The sequence below is a fragment of the Mus caroli genome, unplaced genomic scaffold, assembly GCF_978045245.1.
Source record: "Mus caroli unplaced genomic scaffold, Mus_caroli_1 scaffold_16, whole genome shotgun sequence".
Classification (NCBI taxonomy): domain Eukaryota; kingdom Metazoa; phylum Chordata; class Mammalia; order Rodentia; family Muridae; genus Mus; species Mus caroli.
In genome coordinates, this window is record NW_028227271.1 from 35,946,492 (window position 1) to 35,969,292 (window position 22,801).

The 22,801-nt window shown below is 45.8% G+C and overlaps 1 protein-coding gene across 2 annotated transcripts in view; it reads left to right on the forward strand.

Annotated features, from left to right (window-relative positions):
• The window catches only part of Zfat (zinc finger and AT-hook domain containing), a 183,701-nt gene extending 161,893 nt beyond the window's left edge, over window positions 1–21,808 (forward strand). For both annotated transcript variants that reach the window (XM_021182879.3, XM_029469960.2), the window contains exons 14-16: window positions 842–965; window positions 4,298–4,428; window positions 21,008–21,808. In XM_021182879.3, coding sequence (XP_021038538.1) covers window positions 842–965; window positions 4,298–4,428; window positions 21,008–21,247 — 495 coding nt within the window. In that variant the 3' untranslated portion in view covers window positions 21,248–21,808. The remainder of the gene's footprint in view (window positions 1–841; window positions 966–4,297; window positions 4,429–21,007) is intronic.
• Window positions 21,809–22,801: the final 993 nt, after the last annotated feature.

A 22,801-nucleotide genomic window follows, 5' to 3' on the forward strand; every position in this document is an offset into this window, starting at 1 on the left:
TCCTTTATGTCAAGCAAGTATAGCTGAACTGGCTGACTGACCAAAAGGACAGTTACATGCTCCTCTGGAACTCTTGTCAGTTACTCACAGGTGTCAATAGAGCATAATGTTGGCTCCTATACACTTTGGCCAAAGTGCTGCCTTTTGTTTTTATTGGTGAGATTCATGACCCTCACCTTACAGGATTAGTTGTGTTTCTTCCCAGAAAGAGATCTATTAATATTGTTCCTGTGACTATCTAATTTCCTTGCTTCTCTCCTTGTGGTATAAGATATCTTTGAGTGACACTTGGGCCCTCCTGCCATCACATATCCTGACATTGCAGAATATGTCCTTCCACATCCTTTGTATAGCAATTTGATGCATGTCAGTAGCTAAGGTTCAGTATGACCTCACTGTATGGTAGGGCCTGTGCTTTAGTGCTAAGTAACAATGCATTCTTCCTTTCCCATTTTCCTCCATGACTGATCCTTTCCTTTGTTAGCTTTGTGGCTGGAGGCCTCAGTGTAAGAGGCACATTACAAACAATGTTGGTAGCAGTGGGAGGAGAGAGAAGCCTGTAGAAAAACATACTCAAGTGTGTTCATTGAAAACAGCATGCTTCACTTTGTACCATGAGCATGGGGAGCAACAAGCTTCTCCACACAGTGGCCATAAGGTCTTGACCCTCAAGAGGAAATGTTATCTTTGGGCAATGCATCTATTAGAGCAGATGGCTCTTGGGGGAGCTAAGCCAGTGAAGTGTTAAATGCCGCTCTCCTGTATGGGTTTCTCTCATCCTGGAATTTTGGGTTGCTGGTAATGTCATGGAAGGATGCTGAGACATGATGTTTTTATTTAGCCAGCAGCAGAGACTCCAGAGGAGGCCTCCACCCAGTATCTCTACATCACTGAAGCTGAAGATGTTCAGGGGACACAAGCAGCTGTGGCTGCACTTCAGGACCTGAGATATACCTCCGAGAGTGGTGAGGACATACCTGGTTTTATTTCTCACTTTTGTGTTTCTCTCTCTCTCTCTCTCTCTCTCTCTCTCTCTCTCTCTCTCTCTCTCTCTCTCTCATAATATATTTTCTTTATTTACATTTCAAATGTTATCCCCTTTCCTAGTTTCCTGTCTGAAAATCCCCTATCCCCTCCCTCTGCTCCCCAACCCACCCACTCACATTCCTGGCCCTGGCATTCCCCTATCCTGGGGCATAGAACCTTCAAAGGACCTAGGGCCTCTTCTCCCATTGATGACTGACTAGGCCTTCTTCTGCTACATATACAGCTAGAACCAAAAGTCCCACCATATGTTTTCTTTGATTGGTGGTTTAGTCCCTGGGAGCTCTGGGTGTACTGGATAGTTCATATTGATGATCCTCCTATGGGCCTGCAAACCCCTTCAGCTCCTTGGGTACTTTCTCTAGCTCCTTCATTGGGGACCCTGTGCTCCGTCCAATAGATGATTGTGAGCATCCACTTCTGTATTTGCCAGGCACTGGCAGAGCCTCTCAGGAGACAGCTATATCAGGGTCCTGTCAGCAAGCTCTTGTTGGCATCTGCCATAGTGTCTGGGTTTGGAGGTTGTTTATGGGATGGATCCCCAAGTGGAGCAGTCTCTGGATGGTCATTCACTCCTTCCATGGGTATTTTGTTCCCCCTTCTAAGTATTCTGAGCTTCTGATACCCACTTATCAGTGAGTGCATATCATATGTGTTCTTTTGTGATTGGGTTACCTCACTTAGGATGATATCCTCCTCTGTGTTTCTCTTTATGTAATAAATAAACCAGCATGTCTTTCTCTGTAAATGCTTTAGAATGAACCTAGCCAGAGTGGGGCCTACATAGCTCAGTCTTATTTCTAGTGCAGCCTTAGGTATGAGCAGTCTTACCATTCTTACTTATTTGCAGTACTATGAATTATGTTCACTGAACATAGTTGGTTAAGAGTCCTCTAGGTCACAGAATTGGAGTCTGGTTCTCCTGACTTACCTCATGGCCTCTATTCCTCGGGTCTTATCCCAGGATCCAAGTGTCCAGGCAGGTGATAACAGTGGGTGGCATAGGATGTAATGTAGCAATGGATCACCCCAGGCATACAAATATACACTTGTGTGCTCAGGACCACTCATCTGTCTTCATTTTCCCCAAAAAGCCAGATCATATTTTTAAATCAAATGTGATGACTTTGAATTTATTTGATCTGTTTCTAAACTGGACACTGTACTTGGAAACAGTTTTCCCAAAGCTCTAGGAGTGCCAGAGCACATGCATATTAGGGGCTGAGTCAAGCAAGCAAGATTAATGGGAAAGCATTAGGTGAGAACAAATGGTAATGGAAAATAAGAGAATGCTCCTGTCCTGACTTGAGGTCCTCAATCCTGGGTCCTAAGAAAGCTCCATCCAAACACCTATGAGTATCTGTTTCTGAGCAATTAACTGCTGCTGCCTATCAGGCTAGAGCAAACTGGGTCCACAGCACCTTCATTTCTACCATAGTCAAGGCTAAGCTGTTAAGAGAGACTCTCACCACTGAGTCCTTGATTGAATTTGTGTTTCTGTCTCAGTGGTTAGTGATGTCTGCATCTCCCATGATCACATACCTATTTGCCCACTAGTGTCTTCCCATAGAGTGTCTACTAGCCCAAAACTGTCTTTCTTTAGAGCTTCTATGTACACATGTCCATTTGCCCACCCATGTCTTTCCTTAGAGAATCCATGACTGTGTGCAATTTCTAACCAGTGTGTATTCTTGGAGAGTCTATGAGCATATGGCCATTTTCCCAATGTGTTTTTTCTTGGAGAGGTGATATGCACATGCCCACATGTCCACCAGTGTCTGCCCAGGGTGCCCCAGATGCTGTCTCCTCTTTGTCGCTCAGCAGGCCAGACCTCCTCCTTCAACTCCTGGCTGCCTGCTTGTCTTGCTTCTTGCCTCTAGGCTGTGGTGCAGAGCAAACTCTGCAGTTATTCACGTAGGCTGCATTTCTTATATGTATATGTGCTATTTTGTGGTCCCCTCATGGCACTTTTCTGCCTAGCTTACCCCTATCTTCAGCACTTAGCTTGCATGTCGCCTGCTGGGATCCCACCAGACTTCTCTATACTGTCCCCTAACTGCCCTCCAATACCATGTGTTAGGCTGATGTGCTTACACATGGGTCTCAGGAGCCTGGCAGCCCAGGAAGGATTAAGGGAGGGATTATGCCTTATCTGTTTTCTTTATCTGTATTCCCAGTGGGAACCTCAGCTCCTGGCTGACCTAAAGCTTGGGCTGGGTAATGATCAGTGGGGAGGGCAGGTAGGAAGAATTAAAATCCAACCTCAGTGACTCACCAAAGTAAACATTTTTGTATGTGGAATTTAAAGTGTTTAGCTGCAAGGCACTTCTGAATCATCCCCCAGGTCTAGGCAGGTGTGCTGCAGAAGGGGTTGGGGGTGGGGGGAGTACTATGTGGTGTGGTGTGAGCATATGCAGGTCACCTCCTCCATCTTAGGCCAATTCTACCTACTGCACTGATCATGTCAAAATTCTCTTTTCCAATCTCTTACTGGTTGATCTGTGTTGGCTGAAGGCCTGCAGAAAGCGGTGAATGGGGGTGTAAACATTGGCAATCATTTCATGGCATTACGAAGCACAGAGACCAAGCAGTAATTTCCATTTGAGTAAATTAATGATCTGGGTGAGGGTGTGCTCAGGAGGATTACAGATGGGCAGCAGATGGTGGGAGAGAGCAGGGAGGGTGTGCCAAGTTGCTGCCCTGGTGATGTGGGCCCCTGTCTTTTGACAAGATTAAAACAACAGCAAGCTAAAATTGTTTTATAGTTCAGAAACCCTGGCTGAATGAGGAAGACATTCTTGGGTGTCCTGCCTGTCACTCGGCATGCTTCCACTGCCCATCTATGATGCCCTTAGGGGAAACCAGCTCTGCATCTGAGCATGTCAGCCGGAAATCCTCAGTTATGACACCGAAGGGCGGTTTGTGTAACTACATCACGATCTAGTTCATCTGGGCTCCAGTTCCATGTTTGTGGTGTCATCGCCCCAATGGCCTGGGGCATATTTCTGCTTTTTGTGTCCAAGTGATCATACCATCATGCCATCCCCTTATGGTTTCAGTCAGGCCTTGAGCAGTTCTTGTAGGAAATATGTAGTAAGCTGTAAAGTATTCTTCTCTGAATAAGTGATTTCTGAGAATCCATGAACACCCTGGAATAGTTATACCCCCATAGTCTTCATGTCTAGGGGCCAGTTGGCCCTTGGATGCCATTCAGTGCAGAGAGCTTAATGGTCCTGTTGCTTCTTTCCCATAGGTGATCGACTTGACCCCACCGCTGTGAATATCCTGCAGCAGATCATTGAACTAGGTTCGGAGACCCACGATGCTGCTGCTGTGGCCTCCGTGGTTGCCATGGCGCCCGGCACAGTGACTGTTGTAAAGCAGGTGAGGTCCCTCTGTTCGGTATTTGTCTGCTCAAGCCACTACCCATCTTTCTCCTTTCTTTTTCCTCATAACTTCAGCTTGCCTAGAGTAGAATTTAAACTGAAATTGGTCTTCTTCTTGAATTATTAGGGATTGTGTCTTGAGTGGCTGTGTGTATGCAGATGTGTTAGAGAAAGAACCCAGGTGTTTTAGAAGCACCGAGGAGACTCTTCATTTCCTTTCAGAGAATCATAGAATGCAAATGAGCATAATGAGAACCTACCAAGAAGTAAACTAGTAGGAAGCGTGGGGACAGCCAGGGATGCCCAGGAATATTTGCCCATGGACTGTCCTTTTAAAAGAGAAGCATCATCACTTTATGTTTGTACAGGAGAGGAAGAAAATGATGGGTTGGAAAGAAGGGTTTTTCTATCACGTTGTCCCAGAGCTCCTCATATCCGCTCCTTCTCTCCTGTGTCTTCTCAGAAGAGACGCCACCAGTCAGTTAGAATACAGTGCATGGGATAATCAGCTTCCTCTGCTCACTCACACCTGCCTCTTTCCTATATACTCAGTTTTCAAGAGTAGTTTACACAGCTACTTTAAAGGTATAAAACAAAACCAGTAAGCACATTGGAACCAGGAAACCATATACTTAAAATGCATAAAGTAAGTTTCTCTATATAGATCTTTGCCTAGCTGTGTGTGTGTGTTTTTTTTTTTTAATGAGTCACTGCGTATTTATTGAGCACTTGCTGTTGTCAGTCAGAGCTGTGATGCTGGAGTTCCAGGAAGGAACCCACGCCTGCCATCAGGGTGGCTACTCCCTGTGGAAAGGGATAGAGCGGGAATAAAGTAGTGCGCCATGAAAAATGTAAACTGCTGAACCAATGCAGAGCCAGTGTATATATCCCGGCTGGAGGGGGACCAGCGCATGTGGACTGAAGGCTGTGGGACAAACGGTTGTTGGGCAAGATGTCTCTGAAGTTTGAGGCATGAGCTACTAGAGTTACCCGATCTTTAATGTAAAATTAGTGTAGGTTTTTTCTGACTGAAAATAAGAAGGAAACATGAAACGTTTAACTTAAAGGGTGTGTGTGTGTATGTGTGTGTGTGAGTTAGTGTGTGTGTATGTGAGTGAGTATGTGTGTGTGTGTGTGTGTGTGTGCTTTTCCTTGGCACTAACAAAGACACTTCTCACAATGGATCTAATATATGCTCTCCTGGGTCATGTGCCCTGGCTAACACTAACTGCCTTTGGGATTAAGAGTGGCTATCTCACTGTTATCTCTATGACTGTACTCAGTACATGGTGCAACCCATGAAGTCCATGCCATACAATCCTCTGGGGCATAGGAACTTCTGGTTTAACCCTGGATTTCTTGATCCAGAGACAGACGTCTTGTAGAGGAGTATTTGAATTGGGTGTCCTGGAACCCTTATTCCATAATGAAGTTTTTCTCCAGGTCTTGGATAGAAGTCAGACACCAGAAAGATAAATGCTTAACTCTGCAGTATCTTGATGAAAAATAGACATTCTAGCCTTTTTGGGTTTTTTTCCTGGCATTTGCTACATTTCAGGCTTCAGATTGTCTTATGCATATCTTCTGGAACTCCTCACATTTATCCTGGTATGTAGAATCTTAAAGTAGATCTGGTTTCACTAGAGAAGTATTGGGAGTACTTTGCTTGGTTTGTACACGTGAATGCTAAGACTTCAGAAGGTGCAGCTTATTGTCATCTGTGTCTTCTTTCTATTAAAAATATTGATTGACTGCTACTCAGGGCTGTGAATTAGTAAGTGTCACAGGCAGTGCTGCCATCCATGAGGTTGCAAATTTAGAGTCCTGCTTAAATACGACTCTATCCATTGGACTGTCAGCCCAACAGAGGAGAAGGCAGATACGCATCAATACAACTCATGTAAGCAAGTCCAAATTTGCACAGTAGGAGGGGACAGTGGTGCCCCAGAAGAATCTTCTTACTTCAACCTAGAGCTGCAAGTGGAACTGGGAATTCTGTCATGCGGGGCGACATATGGAAATATTCCAAGGACCGAGCCTCCCTTTCACGTGTGGCTCATAATGAATAAAAATAGAGGGAGGGAAGGAGGGAGGGAGGGAGAGGTGGATGGCCAGATAGACAGATGTTAACCTGCCCACACCTGTAGCAGAGGGACTGAAATATCTCAAGCTTCGGTAGGTGAAGGAATGTCTGTCCTCTGATTAAATTATCCCATCATTTACGTTTACTTTGGTTGCATTTATTGGGTTGATTGATCTTTTTTCTTTTAATTACGCACTGACTTAGGATATTTTCAGTCAGGAAACCATGTGTGCTAATGAGACTGCTGACTCCCTGATGGAGTCCTGCCCCCCTGCTGGATTGCCCAGTGCTGCCTCTCATCAAGAGCAGAGCACAGGGCAGCAGTAGTAAGACTTCCTCTTGCTACAACCCAAGTCAGGACACAGAACAATTGACCAACAAAGACTGACTAGTTTTGCTTGCACTGTTGGCTTCATGTGTTGATTTTCCAATCACCTCCTGTTAATACTGAAGAGAAAAAAAAAGCTTCCGTGTCTGTCATAGAAGCACATGAGGACATATAACAACAGTGTTTGAAATTCCTGTTGCATGCCATGATTTTATATCTTTTAAAGCAGAATTGTCTGTTTCCTGTACTTATTTTACAGGGTCCAGATAGATTCTAGGTTTTGTATGGATTTACTTTTTTATATGTGTGTGAGGTATATGCATGTGCATGCATGAGAATTTAGTGGGTGGGTGTGCCCACTCGCGTACCTGTAGAGGCCAAAGGTGGATACTGCATATCCTCTTCCATCACTCTCCACCTCTTCTGAGCCTGAATCTCTCACTGACCCTGGGATTCTGATTGTCTTTACTGGTTGACCAGAAAGTCCCTGGGATCTTCTTGTGTCTACTTTCCAGCCCTGGGATTACAGGCATGCACTACCACGCCCTGTTCTATATGTGGTGCTTATGAGGTGATATCTATATCTATTGAGGCTCATGAGGCCCAAAATATATAGTGAAGCAAAGATCCCCACCTTATGGCACTGGAACTACAATGTGAGAATGGGAAGGGCTGGAAATCTAAGTATTCTGTTCTAGGAGCTGTCCCCGTAATCTCACTGTCTTCTGCAAGGCCCTACTTCCTAAAGCTCCTGCCTTCTCCTACCAGTATTACCCCTGTGGACCAGCTCTTTAAGGAATGCATCATTGGGACATTCCAAAAATAATTAGCAATAATTAAATAATATTAATATAATTAGCAATAATTAAAAGTGATTTGTCCCCAATTTTTAAGCTTTCCAAGTTCACTGTCACCATCTTAGCACACATCTGGACTATGTGCTAAGAGAAGCTGCTGTACAGAGGAACTTCCAAGTACAGCCCCTGGCCCAAGAGCCCATGTGCCCTGCAAGGAGAGCCCAGCATGGACTCTTGCCTTAGCTCATAAAGCTGAGCATGACTTGAGACTATAGCCAGACTATGGGCTGAGCCATATGGGAAAGGATTTAGATGAAGCGGCTCCAGAGTCTCTTCCCATGACCATTTGAAAGAAATCATTCTCTTCCATTTTATTGTAATCACACGCCAAGCAGTCTGGCCCAAGACCCCTACATAGTATAGAGGATATCTGGCAGCTGAAGGGCCTTACGGTGGCTCAAGGTGAGGCTTCTCCTCTCTCCTTGACCTCAGGAAGATTAGCTTTCTTTTTCTTTGTTGCCCCTTTAGTGCAAATGACATGAAATAATGGAATTTGAAAGTTTTGTTTGTGTGGGGGCTGGAATCAGCTTCTCCTGAGGTTCAAGACAACCAGGGGCTAGAGATGAAAGTAGGCCCCAGCAGGCCTGGCCCCTTCTCTATTTTTGTTTCCCATCCCTAGGCTGGTGGGACTTCATGTTGGTCTGGTATGTGTAACACATACCACAGGTAACAGCTACTCAGTAGTCTTACACCACTAACAAAATGCTAGCTTGTGTTATACCCTCTCAGGTGCATTTAAGAGAGTCTTTATAAAAGATTAAGGAATATGCATGTGTGCATTTGTGTGTGTGTGTGTGTGTGTGTGTGTGTGTGTATTTGCTGATACTCAGACCAGTGCATGTCACAGAGACAGAAAGTAAGCACTTGCTGACTTGCTGGGGTCTGGGAATCTAATGCTTCAGGATTCCAGCAGATGCCTCCAAGCCAGGTTTTGCTGTTATTGTTTAATTCCCAGCTCTTCTGTTTGTATGTTTGATTTAGTTTGGTTTGTTCTTTGAGACAGGGTCTCACTAGCTAGGAACTTGCTCTGATCCTTCTGCCTCCTGCTCTTTTGAGTGCTTGTATTTGCCACTCTTTGGGTCCTTTGTGAAAATGACTGTTCTTCCTGCTACCCCATCACAGTCCTCTCTGTGAAAGACTTCTCACCTCATGGTTTGTTTTTGGTTGGTCAATCCTTTTTGGCTCCTGCCTCAGGAGCTTTGCCATAAAATTGACTTGATCACAAGTCCCTGCCATCTTTAATTCTATCATGATCCTAACATACGCATAGGTACCCTCCTAGGGCACGCTCACACTGCACCTTCTTTACAGAGCATTTGTTCCGTTGTTGCTGAACTGGCATTTGGTATGGAGACGCTGGGACAGAAGGGCAGCTGACCTTCTCTTGTAACTTAGTGCCACCTTTGTCCTCTGTAGGCCCTCCTTAGCTCTCCCCAGCTTTTCAAACCTCTTCTCTTTCTTCTTTCTAAATGGCATTCCTTTTCAGAGAGTTCTGCCCCTGGCATAATGTCTGATGGCTGACATGCCAAATGGCTGCCTCTCAAAGCTCTTTTATTACTTGCTGAGCCCTCCCATGCATTGGTAGTTGCTGCAAAGTCCATTTCTTTGTGAAATCTTAGAAGTAATCATAAGCCACATGATATGACTCTGGACATATGAGAAATGGTCTACAGAAACTGAATAAAGGCTTCTGTCTGTCTCATTATGGTGCCCTTCCATGTATCCCTCCTTTAGAGCTGAGGATGCCAGCCTCCCTGTACATCCCACTGTCAGAGCTGAGGATGCCAGTCTCCCCTGTACATCCCACTGTCAGAGCTGAGGATGCCAGTCTCCCCTGTACATCCCACTATCAGAGCTGAAGATACCAGTCTCCCCTGTACATCCCACTGTCAGACCTGAGGATGCCAGTCTCCCTGTACATCCCACACTCAGAGCTGAGGATGCCAGTCTCCGCTGTACATCCCACTGTCAGAGCTGAGGATGCCAGTCTCCCCTGTACATCCCACTGTCAGAGCTGAGGATGCCAGGCTCCCTGTACATCCCACTGTCAAAGCTGAGGATGCTAGTCTCCCTGTACATCCCACTGTCAGAGCTGAGGATACCCATACTGAGCATTGCTTCTCCCCCTGTGGTCCTCTACAAGCTGCAGAATCCCACTTGAGTTTTGATACAGTCATTCATTACAGTTTGCTTGGTACCTATTTCCCACCCCTGCTGATAAATTTTCTCTAGTCCTATCCCTTCTCTCTGCAACTTTACTCTGGGAAAGTATATGGACTCTGGGAAAGTATATGGATAGTTAAACTCACTGAGTCTATTTAAGGTGTGGAGATAAGGCAAGGGCAGTTCTCCCCTGAGAGGAGGAAATAGGAGATATGATGTGAAGTGACCTTTCTTAGATTTGTCCCTACACAGTACACCTCTGGCTTAGCCCTTGCTGTGAGCTCCCACTGAGCCAGTAGCCTCCATCCTGGCCACAGGAATTCCCCTCAGTGCAAACTATCCAGTTCTTACCCCTTCCTCCTCTTTGTTTTCCCTAACCAATCCAAACATGCCACATAGGCATTGATTTTGGAACCTTGCTCCTCTTGCCTTCTGTATGTCACTTACCTACCAGCATGTTCTTCAAGTCTCACCTGTATAAGATGCCTTAAAACTCCCTTTGTCTATGGCTGCTGCTCTTATCTAGGTTTTCACTCATCAAAATGTGTTCTCCAGTGCTAGTAGTGCTGACATTGGGAAGTTTTTTAAAGATATAATCACTGGTCTTGCCACACACCCCCTGAGTTAGACTATGCACCTCTCCAGCTCTTATAACTCTTCTGATGACCTAGGACGTGCCCATTAACTTAGATTAGAACCTCCTCACTGTGGTCCCACTAACTCCAAGGCCCTTTTGCTTCCAACCCGCATCCCTTGCTTAGCATGCACCAGCCTATAGCTGCCTTTTCTTCCTTTCCTATAGCACTGATTCCCACCTTGTGACTTGTGCATCAGATGTAGATGTGCCAGTAGCCTCCATCCTGGCCACAGGAATTCCCCTCAGTACAAACTATCCACTTCTTACCCCTTCCTCCTCTTTGTTTCCCTAACCAATCCAAATGTAGGCGTGGCCCAGGATGAGAGCTGCCAGTTTGTATGACATGGCTTCTTCCTGGTGGTGAGCTTTCAGTAAGCTCTTAGTGGACCTTTTAAGCTACAGGGTACAGTCCTCTAGAGCCTATGAATATAAGTGACCCTGCTTCTTTGTGGTTAGGTGATATTCTAGATTCTAAAGGAGGAAGCTTGGTTACTGAAGCCGAATAAGATCTATGGTCTGTGAAATAGAGAGCATCTCCAGTTAGTGATAGCCACCTGTACAATTTGGGTCAGGGAAGTTAGGGTTGTTATAAGCTACTGCCTTTCAGTTAATTTCTTAGGCTAGATAATGGGTATAGTCACTGAATAATCAAATGAGACCCAAATATTCTATGTTAACATTAGACCTGTATGCAGTAACCTGCCTTTATATGGCCCTGGTCAGAGAATAGTCCACAGACATATATTGTCTTCCTGCTTGCCCAGAAAGGGCTTCATCTGGAAGAACACTCCATTTGCTCTCTGTCCCTACCCCCCATCTCTAAGTAGAGAGAAGTTGCGTGGCAGTGACGACTCCCTGCAAGAAGCTCTCCTCCCTTTCTGAGCAGCAATGAAATGTGGAATGGCAGCAGGACCCTCTTCTTCATCCAGTTCTTAAAGACTTTGTTCAAACCATAACCTAGTATGGGTGTATCTATAGTTAGTGCTTATCACACTGAAGATCTGTAACGGTAGGTGGAGGTTTAGTTAGTCTCGATGTCCCTCCGCTCTCAAGCACCTGACTCAGGGCCTGGCCCATTTCCCAGGCATCATGTGTATTTGTAATAATGACTGTGAGCTCAGAACCAAGGATGCTGAGCTGACTGAGCTGGAGTGCTTTTACTGAGCAGTCTTATCATCTCCAGGCAGGCTATAGGTGCCTCGCTGCGTGGAAATCACAAAGGCATGCCTTCCACAAAATCTGTGACATGGGTGTCAATCTAGGGTGTGTTGAAGTGGCTGGGTCTCCCTGGGCACAACCGTGAGTATTGAGCTTATGCAAATACCAGAATGAGAGGTAAAGAATGCCTGGTTTGAACCCCAGATCTGTCTCTTTATAGCTTGTGACCTTGGAAAAGTATTTCTCAATGAACTTCAGTTTCATTCTCTGTAATATTTTAAAATAATAAAATCTCCCCAGTGGGGCCATTGAATAGATTATGTAAATGAAGCAGTTGGCCCTGGGCTTGGTACATGTTAAGACTGCAGTATCTTAGCTCTTGGCACTCCAGATACAGCATAACTCCTTAACTCCTTACTATATGTGTAGAATTCAATTATGAATGTTTTTCTTTTGATGATTCTGTTCAGCAGGCAGCAAACATTTATCTAGGCTCCATACTGAGAGTCTCAGCAAGGTAAAATGATACTTTTTTTCCTTTTTATCTTTTGTGAGGCTAGGTATTGAACTCAGAACTTTGCCCAGGCTAGCCAAGTACACTCTTATGGAGCTACCTCTCTAGACCCACCTGTTTCTTAGGAGAGTCTGTTGTACGGCTCATCCTAGAGTGAAAACAATTACATTAACCTAAATTAACACATGCCTGTGGGCCCCTGTGTATACAACCTCATGTTGAGTCATTTGAGTTATTTTCACAACCGCAGTCCTCCCTGGGAGAGGCCATTATGGAGTGAATGCCTGTATCTCCGAATGCATATGCTACCATTTAACCCCACATGCAATAATAGCATTAGAAAGTAGGGCTTTGGGAAGAGTAGGACATAGAGATGGAACACTCATGAATGGGACTAATGCCATTAAATTAGGCCTCAAATCTCCTTCACACTCCTTAAACCATAAGATTACAAGAAGCATATGCTGTGGTGAACACGGTCCTTTCTAGACCCCAGCCACATTGGGACTGTGGTACTAGCCTTTCCTTTTCTATTCTTTCTGAGTGAGAAAAATACAAAAATAAACTCCTGCTGTTCATAAGCCACTTGGTCTAAGGTGCTCTGCTACAGCTGATTTGATGTGACTGATGCTGAGGGACCAAAGTGAAAAGGTAGGCGACTGTGAGCAAGAAGGCACACTGATCTGAAAGCTAGGGCCTCTTCACTTTAAGAAATAGCTGAGAGGGGAGCCCTTGTGTTCTGTGAATGGGAGTCAAAACAAACTCTTGTTTCTTTTTTTTTTAAAGTTGCTCTTGGTCATGGTGTTTCAACACAACAACAGAAAAGTAACCAGTACATCTGCTAACAGAGAAGCATCCCTAGGATGTCCAACAAAAGGCAGGGACAGTCCTGGTGAAGGCCTTGTTCCGGCCCTTAGCTACTAGGCTGAGAAAATGGTGGGCAATGAGCACTGGGAGTGCAGTGCTCTGCAGTGACAGGGTGGGTAGGGTGGGGATCTTTTCTCTTGAGGAATTGTAGAGCTGTATAAAATGGTTATCTGACCAGAAGGCTTGCTACTAGAGGCAAAGCCTCACAGGGATATATGCCTGAAAGCTTTAACCTGGAGAGGCCCTGTGGGAAGATCCTGGCAGTGATAAGCACTTGCTTGTACTAAGCATAAAATACAGCAAAATAACATCTCCGGTAAGAGTGTCTACGTATGGAAAGATGTTCAGATAGCAAAATGCCACATCTTCCTCTACCTCTCACTGTGACCACTCTACTGTCTGTTTCAGTGGGCCTTTAAAATACCTCTCTGGTGCCCACTAAACAAGCACATGTCAATATTTATTGAGCACCCACTGTAAAGCAGGTAGCATGTATGCATCCTAGGGAGAAGCTTGTGCCAAGTGTGCAGGGTTGGTTCATGTGTTGGAAGGCCATCTTTTGGGGATGGAGCCAGGTGTGAGCTCTTGCTCCTGAAGGAACAGCACCTCATGGTAACTGTGAGGACCATTCCTCACTCACTCCTTCCGAGTTACCATGCTGCTCTCCGCATTGCTTATAGTTTACAAGACAAGGATCTACTTCTCCCTACCCCGCAGGCAAGTGAGGGCAGGTTAAATGGGACATAGACTCCTAAGGCATAGAGAACTGTAAGGTGTCCAGTTAATGAGACCCCTGTGCATTGTGCAGCAAGTTGATTTGTCCAACATGGAAACTTTTTGTCCTTCTCCTGTGATTTAGAGGCCAGGAAGAAGGCTACCCACCATTTTTAATCTTCCTTTTACCAAATTCTTTCTCAAAGACAGTTGGTCCTTCCCATTCATATTAGGTCAGGGAGCTCAAGTGGACAAGCTTGAGTAAACACATGGCACTCTGCATCAGAGCCTGCCCTACGCTTCAGACCCATGATACAGTTGTGGTTCTATGCCCACCATGAGGCCCAGCATCTCAGATCCCGGAGATTGCTATAGAGACTGGGAACAGATATTAGCAAGCTGCTATCAAATCTTGACTTTGAATTTTATCTGAGCTGTATGTTCCCATAAAAGAAAAATATCAGCTATCTGCCTACTACTAAGAGAAAAATAGTGAACAGAGGAGGTAACCCCTGTGAAAGATGGTTGCCTGGTGTGGGGGGAGTCACAGCTTTTCTCCATCCTTTCATTCTGTCCCTTTAAAAGGGCTTTCTATCTTCAGGAATGGCTTCTTCCTGTCTGTGAATATTTTTGTTATTTGTACAAGTTTCTTGGAGATAGCATCACCCCATTTGGTCTTCTATATAAATATACATATTTCTAAAGTTAGAAACTTATGATGTTTTCCCACAAAGCACATTCATTTATCATTTCTCTTTCCTCAATAAATTTGGGATTGTGTTTAAAGTGTCTCTGTTTCCAATGCATGGGGCTCTACTCCTAAGCTAGTTTGTGACAGGGAGTGTGCCTGCTGTGATCCCCATGAGACAGATCTGCCTCTCTTCTGGGAGTGCAGGGGAAGACATGGTGTGTTGATCATCCAAGCAGCGGGGAGATTCTAACTGCTGGGAGGGGTGTGCTCCTCTTCAGAACCAAAAGGTGCGCGGGAGAAGCCATGTAAGCGGAGGCTGCTTTCTCACTTGGTTCTGTCTGACAAGTATCTGTGACCGTTCTGGGAGTCCGGGCATTTTGGATGAAACCATTCATTACATCCTTTGCTTCTATCTTACAGAGTATATGTGGGAACACCTAAGCACAATGACACAGGCCAGGCTGAAGTGAAGTGACAGTAAGATAATGGCTCTGAGGATATCAGCCCCGGGCTAGCTATAAGTAGCAAGGTTAGCTGCTATGAGGGCAGATGGCTGGCAGCTCACAGTCACTAGGCCATGAACCCAAAAGTTTCGTTGAAGAGTAGATACTATGTCACATTTATTTTACTACCCAAGGTACCCATACACATGACCAAAAGACAAAAACAGTCTAGTGTTCTAAGTATACTAAGGCAAAGTAAATAGACTCATTTATCATACTCATACTCAGCCACAACCACATACAGATTCAGAGCAGGAAGATAGTTTCTCTGTAGATACTGAACCTGTGTATTTGTGGCTGCACCTACTTGCAAAATAGTGCTAACTTGACTGGACTTAAGATGGCCAGCTGGCTGACTTATCGTTAATCTGTTTAGGAGAGATAGAGAATGAAGCTAGATGCAAAGAGGTGACATCAGGAGCAAGATACCTTCTTCCCCACTCTGCTAAATCTCAAAGTGGAAGAAGTCTTTATGCCAAAGAGGCTGGCCAGGTGGCCTTGAGAATCTAAGGAAGTGTTGGTGTGTGGGTGTCAGCTCACTGAGACCAACTCCATACTTCTGAGTCCTGGCACAGAAGGATAGTAGACCCTTTTAAGTTTCTCTCTTGCCATTGGAGCAGAGTCCACCATGGTTACACCAGCTACCAGCAAGGCTGAGAGAAGGCAGGTTTGGGATCAGTATACACCATGAGCAGTACAATAATAAGAGGGAGAACAATTGTATTTAGGAAGTGAATAGTAGAGTGTAGGTTCTGCTCTCATAGTTTGGAAGTGACAAGTTGACATCTCAGGGTTAGCTCAATCAAAGCTGTGACCCACTGGGTGAAAACCTGGTCTTACTGCACAAAGCCATATGGAAAGGTTCTTGCCAGTTCTAGAGTGACCCCAGGCTTTATGATGTGGTTGCAGTAAGCCATGACTGAGAAAGATCATGGCACAGGACACTGGATGCTTTAAATGATGGATCAATCAGTGGCTAGCTGAGGACCTCAGGAACTCAAGCAGTGCAGCAATCTAGAGGCAGGAACTGATGCAGGGGCCATGGAGGAGTGGTGCTTACTGACTTGTTCCTCATGGCTTGTGCAGACTGCTTTATTAAAGAACCCAGGACCACCAGCCCACGAGTGGCCCTACCCACAATGGGCCGGGCCTTTTGTCATCAATCCCTAATAAATAAAATGCCCTATGCTTTTGTCTACTTACAGCTCAATCTTCTGGAGTCATTTTCTTAATTAAACTTCCCTCCTCTCAGAAGACTATAGTCTTTGTCTAGTTGACATAAAACTAGCATAGACAGACACACATATGCATAATTCCCTACACATAGACATGTATATGTGTGCAAACCCATCTTTCCATGTTTTCTCGGAGTCTCTCTCTCTCTCTCTCTCTCTCTCTCTCTCTCTCTCTCTCACACACACACACACACACACACACACACACGCAAGAGTTTGGCTCTTGGATTCTTTAAGAAGTGGCTTCAGCCATTTGCTGGGCTGCAGCCCCAGATACTTGTTTACCATGGACACTAATGATATCTAGAGAAAGCATTCTCCAAGGCATGACCTAATAAAAAGGAACCTGACTCAAGTTATTTGAGATGTGAAGGATGCCTAAGTTATGCAGTCTCCTAGCATGGCAGCAACAGTGGCAGAGATGATGGTAGTCTTGACTTTCTGTCTCTTGAAAGGCATAAGGGTCCCTATCCTGACAAGACCCTTCAACTAGGATCCGTGGGTTGAATCCACTTGTCTGCTTGCAGTCCTTCAGTGACCCTCAGTCTTGGTATGATGGCAGAATGTACTAGAAGGGTACTGCTAGTTGTATTTATTCATAGATATAAACTATATGATAAGACAGTGTCTCCCCACTCTGTCCTTCTGGTTTCTTCTCATTATTGGCCAGCTGAAGTATTTTTCATCTTCCTTTAACCATGTATTTATATGCCATGCTGGGTCCAACTTTTGCTGTATGAAGCCTTGCAGTTCCAATGCCCCATGGGGACTGAGCTCAAACCTATTTAAGTAGATGGTGCTGATAAGGATGTGGTCATTAGCCCCAGCACAGGTGTTCAGGATCTGGTGCCAAGGAGTTATTTGCACACTGTTTTGAGAGCTCTGGGTGAAGGGATGTCGCAGATGTGTCCTGTTTCTTCTGATCCTTGGTGGATTTAAAGAGTTCCTATCAATGCCAGCTAGTGAGAATGTTTTCTCCTTTCCCCATTGCTGCTGGGATTCAACCATGAGTTACAGCTCTTTCTTCCATTAATTATCTTGGTTTGCCATATGTCTGCATCCTTGACCATGTCTCTGGGCTGTTTTGGTACCCCAGGAGGTAGTAGTTGGTGTAGTCTCAAACAGAAGAGCATGTGCTCAGGTTGAGACTCTGAAGGTGCTGAGGTCTGTGAGCCGAAGGCCAAGAGCTGCCAAGAGGAAGAAGTACTCACTGCAGGCTTCCAGTGGACCACCCCCTTTCTGTGGTCTTTCTATAGAACAAGGCAGCTACCTCTTCGTGGTTTTCTCTTGGCCAATGTTGGGTGCTGAGGATACAATATAGATTGTGCCCAGTCCAGAGGATTATGCTGTTGGTCCTGCTCTCTGTTGTATGATCATGAGGTATGACTGAGGGCATGGAGTCTTTCAGTGTACTCTTATTAAAGAGATAATAAAATAAGATCCAGCCCAAGAAACTGATGAGAGACTAGGGGAGAGGCTGTTTGGTGGTCCAACCACCTGCTTCCCTTTTGGCTCAGTTTTGGGTTGGAGTAACTTATTACCTGAAGCTCATGTCCACCCGAAGCACAGGAACCTGGGTATGGCCTTATCCTGTACTTGGCCATCCATGGCTGTGTTAAGTGTAGTACCTTGCAGGCACCTTTCCATCTTCCCAGAGCCTCACACTCTCTGAGGCTTGGGTGCTAAGATCCTTCAGATGCTTCACATCAGGTGAGTGATGGCTAGGGTAAAGAAACACTGATGCTTATCTGCACAGCAAGTATTGCTGTTCTCACCAGATGCTATAGGTCTGCTTAGAGAACTTAGAGGTGGACTGTAACACAAAACCAATTTGGGCTCATAAAGGCCTGGGGAGTGACACAGGCTGCATCTTCCTTGAGGGTCTGTGAGCAAGAGCGATATCTGAGACTTTCTTGAAAGTTGGGAAGGAGAGGATTTAAGCTTGTGGGGATGGGTTTTATATAGACAGTGGAGAGGAAGCTGAAGAAGGGCGAGAAGGAAGGAGAGGTGAGGAATATGGAACGAGTGGAGTGATTGGAAGATCCCGGATGACATGACATATCAAAATATCCATCCATGCTGCAGAGCAGACCATGAGATGAAGGCGAAGAGAGAGACAGGGTCTCCACAGGAAGCTGCTCTCCAGCAGCAATAGATCTGCCAAGGATAGGTCACTAGCATCATTCTGGAACATCTGAGGTGAGCAGAAGTACTGAACATAGGACCTGATGTTGTGAATAATTTATGCAGTCCCATGGATTAAGGTTTTCTATTAGACTCTCTGTGCTGCTAATAACTTAGCTAACAGACATATTAGATGCAGCATTGGGAGAAATAGAGTATCTGTCTCAGGGGGTAATGACACTGTGAAAGCCATATTATTTCTGTGGCAGAGAACAATTTTAAGCCTGTGCTAATAGATTAAACTGCTGGAGTGATCATTTTGAACAAAGAGAATGGTTAGAGCTGTACAAGCTTTGTCTGCCTCGGATAGCTAAAGAGCAATAATTCTACCCTATCAATCTGGGGCATGCGATACTGTTAGTCACTGCCACGCTCGCCAGCTCTAGGTTCCACTCATGCGTACCAGGTCCAGCGTTTGCTCTTTGTAAGCTGCTCGACCTTAGTTGAGTCACTGGACCCTAGGGGCTTCATGATGCCATTTGTGAAGAGGGAACAGATAGTATGTATGAGGAACTGGAGTGAGGCTTAAGGGCGTGTTCAGTAACCACAGTACGAAACAGCTGTTGACTTCTGTGGGAACAGGGTAGGCAGTGCATGCCTACAGAAATGGCAGAAAAGCAGAATGAGCAGGTGACACTTAGAATGCTTGAGGACCACACATATTCCAAAGGCTCATAAGCCCCTCTGTAAAGCAGCTCCTTGCCTCTGGCTCATCCTTACTGTGGAGCTCCTAAGTATGTGGAGAAGGTGGACTTGGGGAGCCCCAAGTTAGCTTGACCTGCTTAACCTAACACGTGCTTATGCTAGGACTTCAGTGAAATGCACAGTTAGCATCATCTGTCACCTTTCCCAATGATCCATTGTGATGTTCCATGCATAAGAATCAATAGACGAATGTAGTACAGGTTTTGGTGACAAGACCAACCTGGGGCTAGAAATTAAAGACAAGAAACAAATGGAAAAAGGGTTCTCTTAAATGGACTTCATCACCTAGAAAAGGTAGCAGACAAAATAGACAGAAATGTTCAGCATGATGGTAAGAGAGCGAGCGTAGATGGGCTGAGGCCTGGACTTCTCAGAAATGTCTGCCTTGCTTTATGAAATAAAGGCTTGGTCTGTGGGTAAGCTGCTAAGGAGCTTAGATACGAAGAGCTCATTGCAAACATCGCTTTAAACCTCATCTGCCCTTCTCTGCAGCCTTCACCCTGCCATACTAAGTACAGGCGTGTGTATCACATGAGCTCATTGTGGCTTTCTCCTTCTGCTCACCACATGATACCACCACACTTACCTGGCGTGCACTGTAGTTTGTGGACATGTTTCCTGAGGACCTCAATGTTTATCACCCACCCTCCTTCCTTCCTCCACATAGTTTGCTACCAGGCGAGGGAGGAGGTTTGCAGCATCCTATTCTCCTGTTAGGTACTGTCTTTCAAAGAAAGAAATTAATATTTACCTCCACAGCCTTGCTTTTGGTGCATTTTCGCAGATAAATGAAATGGAAATAAATAGTAAAAGGAAATAAATGTCTTGGCTTATACATACAGAAATGGCTAGATAAGTTAGCAGTTTTCTCTCAGAATAGCTTTACAGCTTCTGAATTCTCTCTATCATAATCTTCTTTTAGCATCTAACATCAAGATGCCCAGATTCCACCCACAGCTGTCTCCCCCTCTATTCTCTCCCTCCACAGTCTCTATGAGCTGAACCTTCCCTACTTAGTCCGTCTAAGGTAGCTATGCTGGTCCTTCTTTTACCTTGGGCAAGCCAAAGATTGTAGAGCATCTTGCCCAGGCTTCCTGGAAGTGCTGAAGCTGACATTCATACCTGCTCAGTGCATCCCAGAGAATGTCACCCTTGTCACTCAGGCCCTGAAAGGATAGCTACTCCAAATCTCCTAGGGACCAGTGGCCTGTCCACCAGCCCCTTATCTGTTTTTCAGCCCATCCCTTTGTTTTACAATCTATGTTCTTAGTTCTTCCTAAATTTGTCTCCTATTCCTCTTCTCTGGTTAAAGATGATTTTATTATTACAAATTGCCAACAGCCCAGAGCTGATTGATAGTCAGGGACATGATACCTTGGCATTGGTAGGAATTTGGACTCTGCAGTCTCCAAGCAATCAAAGTCCTGGCTATTGAAATCAGCTGGTTTTCTCCACTGTCAATGTTCCCTGACCTTCCCTGCCCAGCACTGTGGCAGCATGGATCTATTGGCAGGCCTCCAAAGAATAGCCAGGCATCTGCATTGATGGACAGCCCCTGGGGACTGTAGCATTTGAAGTGGACTCCCAGAGTAGCAAAAACAAAGAAACCAGGAAGAACCTAGCCACTCTTTCAGTGTCAAATGGACCAGGTATATATCTTTAGGAGCCTCCTAATCTATACTGCATGCTTGTGCATTTCATAACCCCATGGTGCCTTCTAACCCTCATGCTTTGTGACTCCACACCTTGGAGGTTCCATTTGCAACATGGGAAAGACCTGACCTTGTCACTCTGTGTCATGGAGTCTCATTCTCCTCTTCCATGAAGAGGGGTGAGACAATATTGCATCAATGAGAGGATTGCATGTGGCTCCCAATGCCACATTTATAATGTTGACATTATTGTTGGACCTATGTCACCTTTCGCTTTCCCTCCTAGGTCACCGATGAGGAGCCCAGTTCCAACCACACAGTCATGATTCAAGAGACTCTCCAGCAGGCCTCCGTGGAGCTGGCCGAGCAGCACCATCTGGTGGTGTCCTCTGACGACGTGGAGGGCATAGAGACAGTGACGGTGTACACACAGGGTGGGGAGGCCTCAGAGTTCATTGTATACGTGCAAGAGGCTGTACAGCCCATGGAGGAGCAGGTTGGGGAGCAGCCAACCCCAGAACTCTAGAATCCCTGCCTCCTGTGGCAGCCAGCCTTGGTGGGCCTGGAGACCACCTAACCCACCAGACCCATCTGTGCTCTTCTTGTCTACTGGCCCAGATAGAGTTCTCTATAGTGTCCTTTGTGTGGTCAAAGCCAGCACATCACCAGCAATACAGAACCCCAGTCCTCAGTACAAATCACATCCTGACCCAGGACCCTCTGTTTCCAGAAGACCTTCCCATCAGTTCTCCTGTCTTACCCCTTCCTTGCTTCAAGATCCAGAGACTCCTCTCCCCATCAGCATCATCTTTGATTATAACCCCAGCCCTTTGCATCCCTACTGCCTGGTGCTCATCTTCTACAGGGGCCCACTGTGCTGTCTGTGAGAGGAAGACAGATATCACACAGCAAGTGGCCTTATGTCTTTTGGGCCACTGGGTAGGGTGGGGCAGGGCCTTCCAAGCATTCTCCACAGAGCCCTGCCCTCCTCAGTGCAGGGACACTGGGAACAAATGAGTGACCCATAGTCCTCTATCACAAGGGCCCAGCTTGGAATTCTTTTTGCTTTGAAATAAATGCATTTTCTCACCCCCCCCCCATTTAGGGGGTGGGTGGGTGAAATAAAAGCATCTGTGCCTGTTCCTTGTCCTTCTCAGAGGCAGCTTATACTTCCTCCATCAAAGTCCCCTTCTCCCACTGAAGCTGTCTGCAAGGGTGCAGAGACTGGCACACAGACAACGGTACTTCTTCTTAGCATCCCAGTGACCCCTCACCTTACCCTGCATGACATTCCGGCACTTGTGGGAGAGCACTTCAGCAGGGAGTAAAGCAATGTCTTGGCATGGAGGAGACAGGACAGTAGGCTGACCTCAGAGGAACTAAACGCCCTTTGCTTGCATGAGTTAGTTTGCACTAATGACCTTTGGAAGAGCCATGGGCTTTGCTATGTAGACTATATCCAGTGTATGCTGGACAGTAAACAAGGACAATTTCTGCTTTGCCCCAGAGTGTGGGTGGCTGCAAAGGGAAGGTGGTGGGAAGGATTATCCATAAGCCAACTCCACAAGGGGTGGGTTGTGAAGAGGCTGGGATTATATTTATTCTAGAACCCTTGGTTGGTGGTGGCCATTTAATAGACTGAGGTGACAGGGTCAGCCAGCGTTCCAGGAGATCTGCCTCAACAAGTGTCTGTAGATACAGCCAGTGTCCAAAGTGCAGGCAGAGAATCTGTCTCCAAGCCGGCTCTGTCTTCATCCAAATTTCCTCAACAAGTTGCTAGAGACTCCCATCCCCACCCCACCCCCCAGTCCAGTTGCATCTGAATGAGTATGATTGCCAAGTTCTCTGATTATGAACAGACTTGGGTGTCTGAACCTTGAGAGGTTTTGACCAAGGCGCTTAACCCAGGTGGCAGGCATCCTTGCTGTGTGTATTCCTAGGGATAGAAGGAAAGTCACTTCCTACAGCTCTTCCCCGGAAAGGGATTGATGAGGGGTGTGTGTGCATGTGTGTGTGTGTGTGCACGCGTGTGCATGTGTGTGTGTGTACCAGGAGGTGCTCTGTGGCATTCCATGCTGTA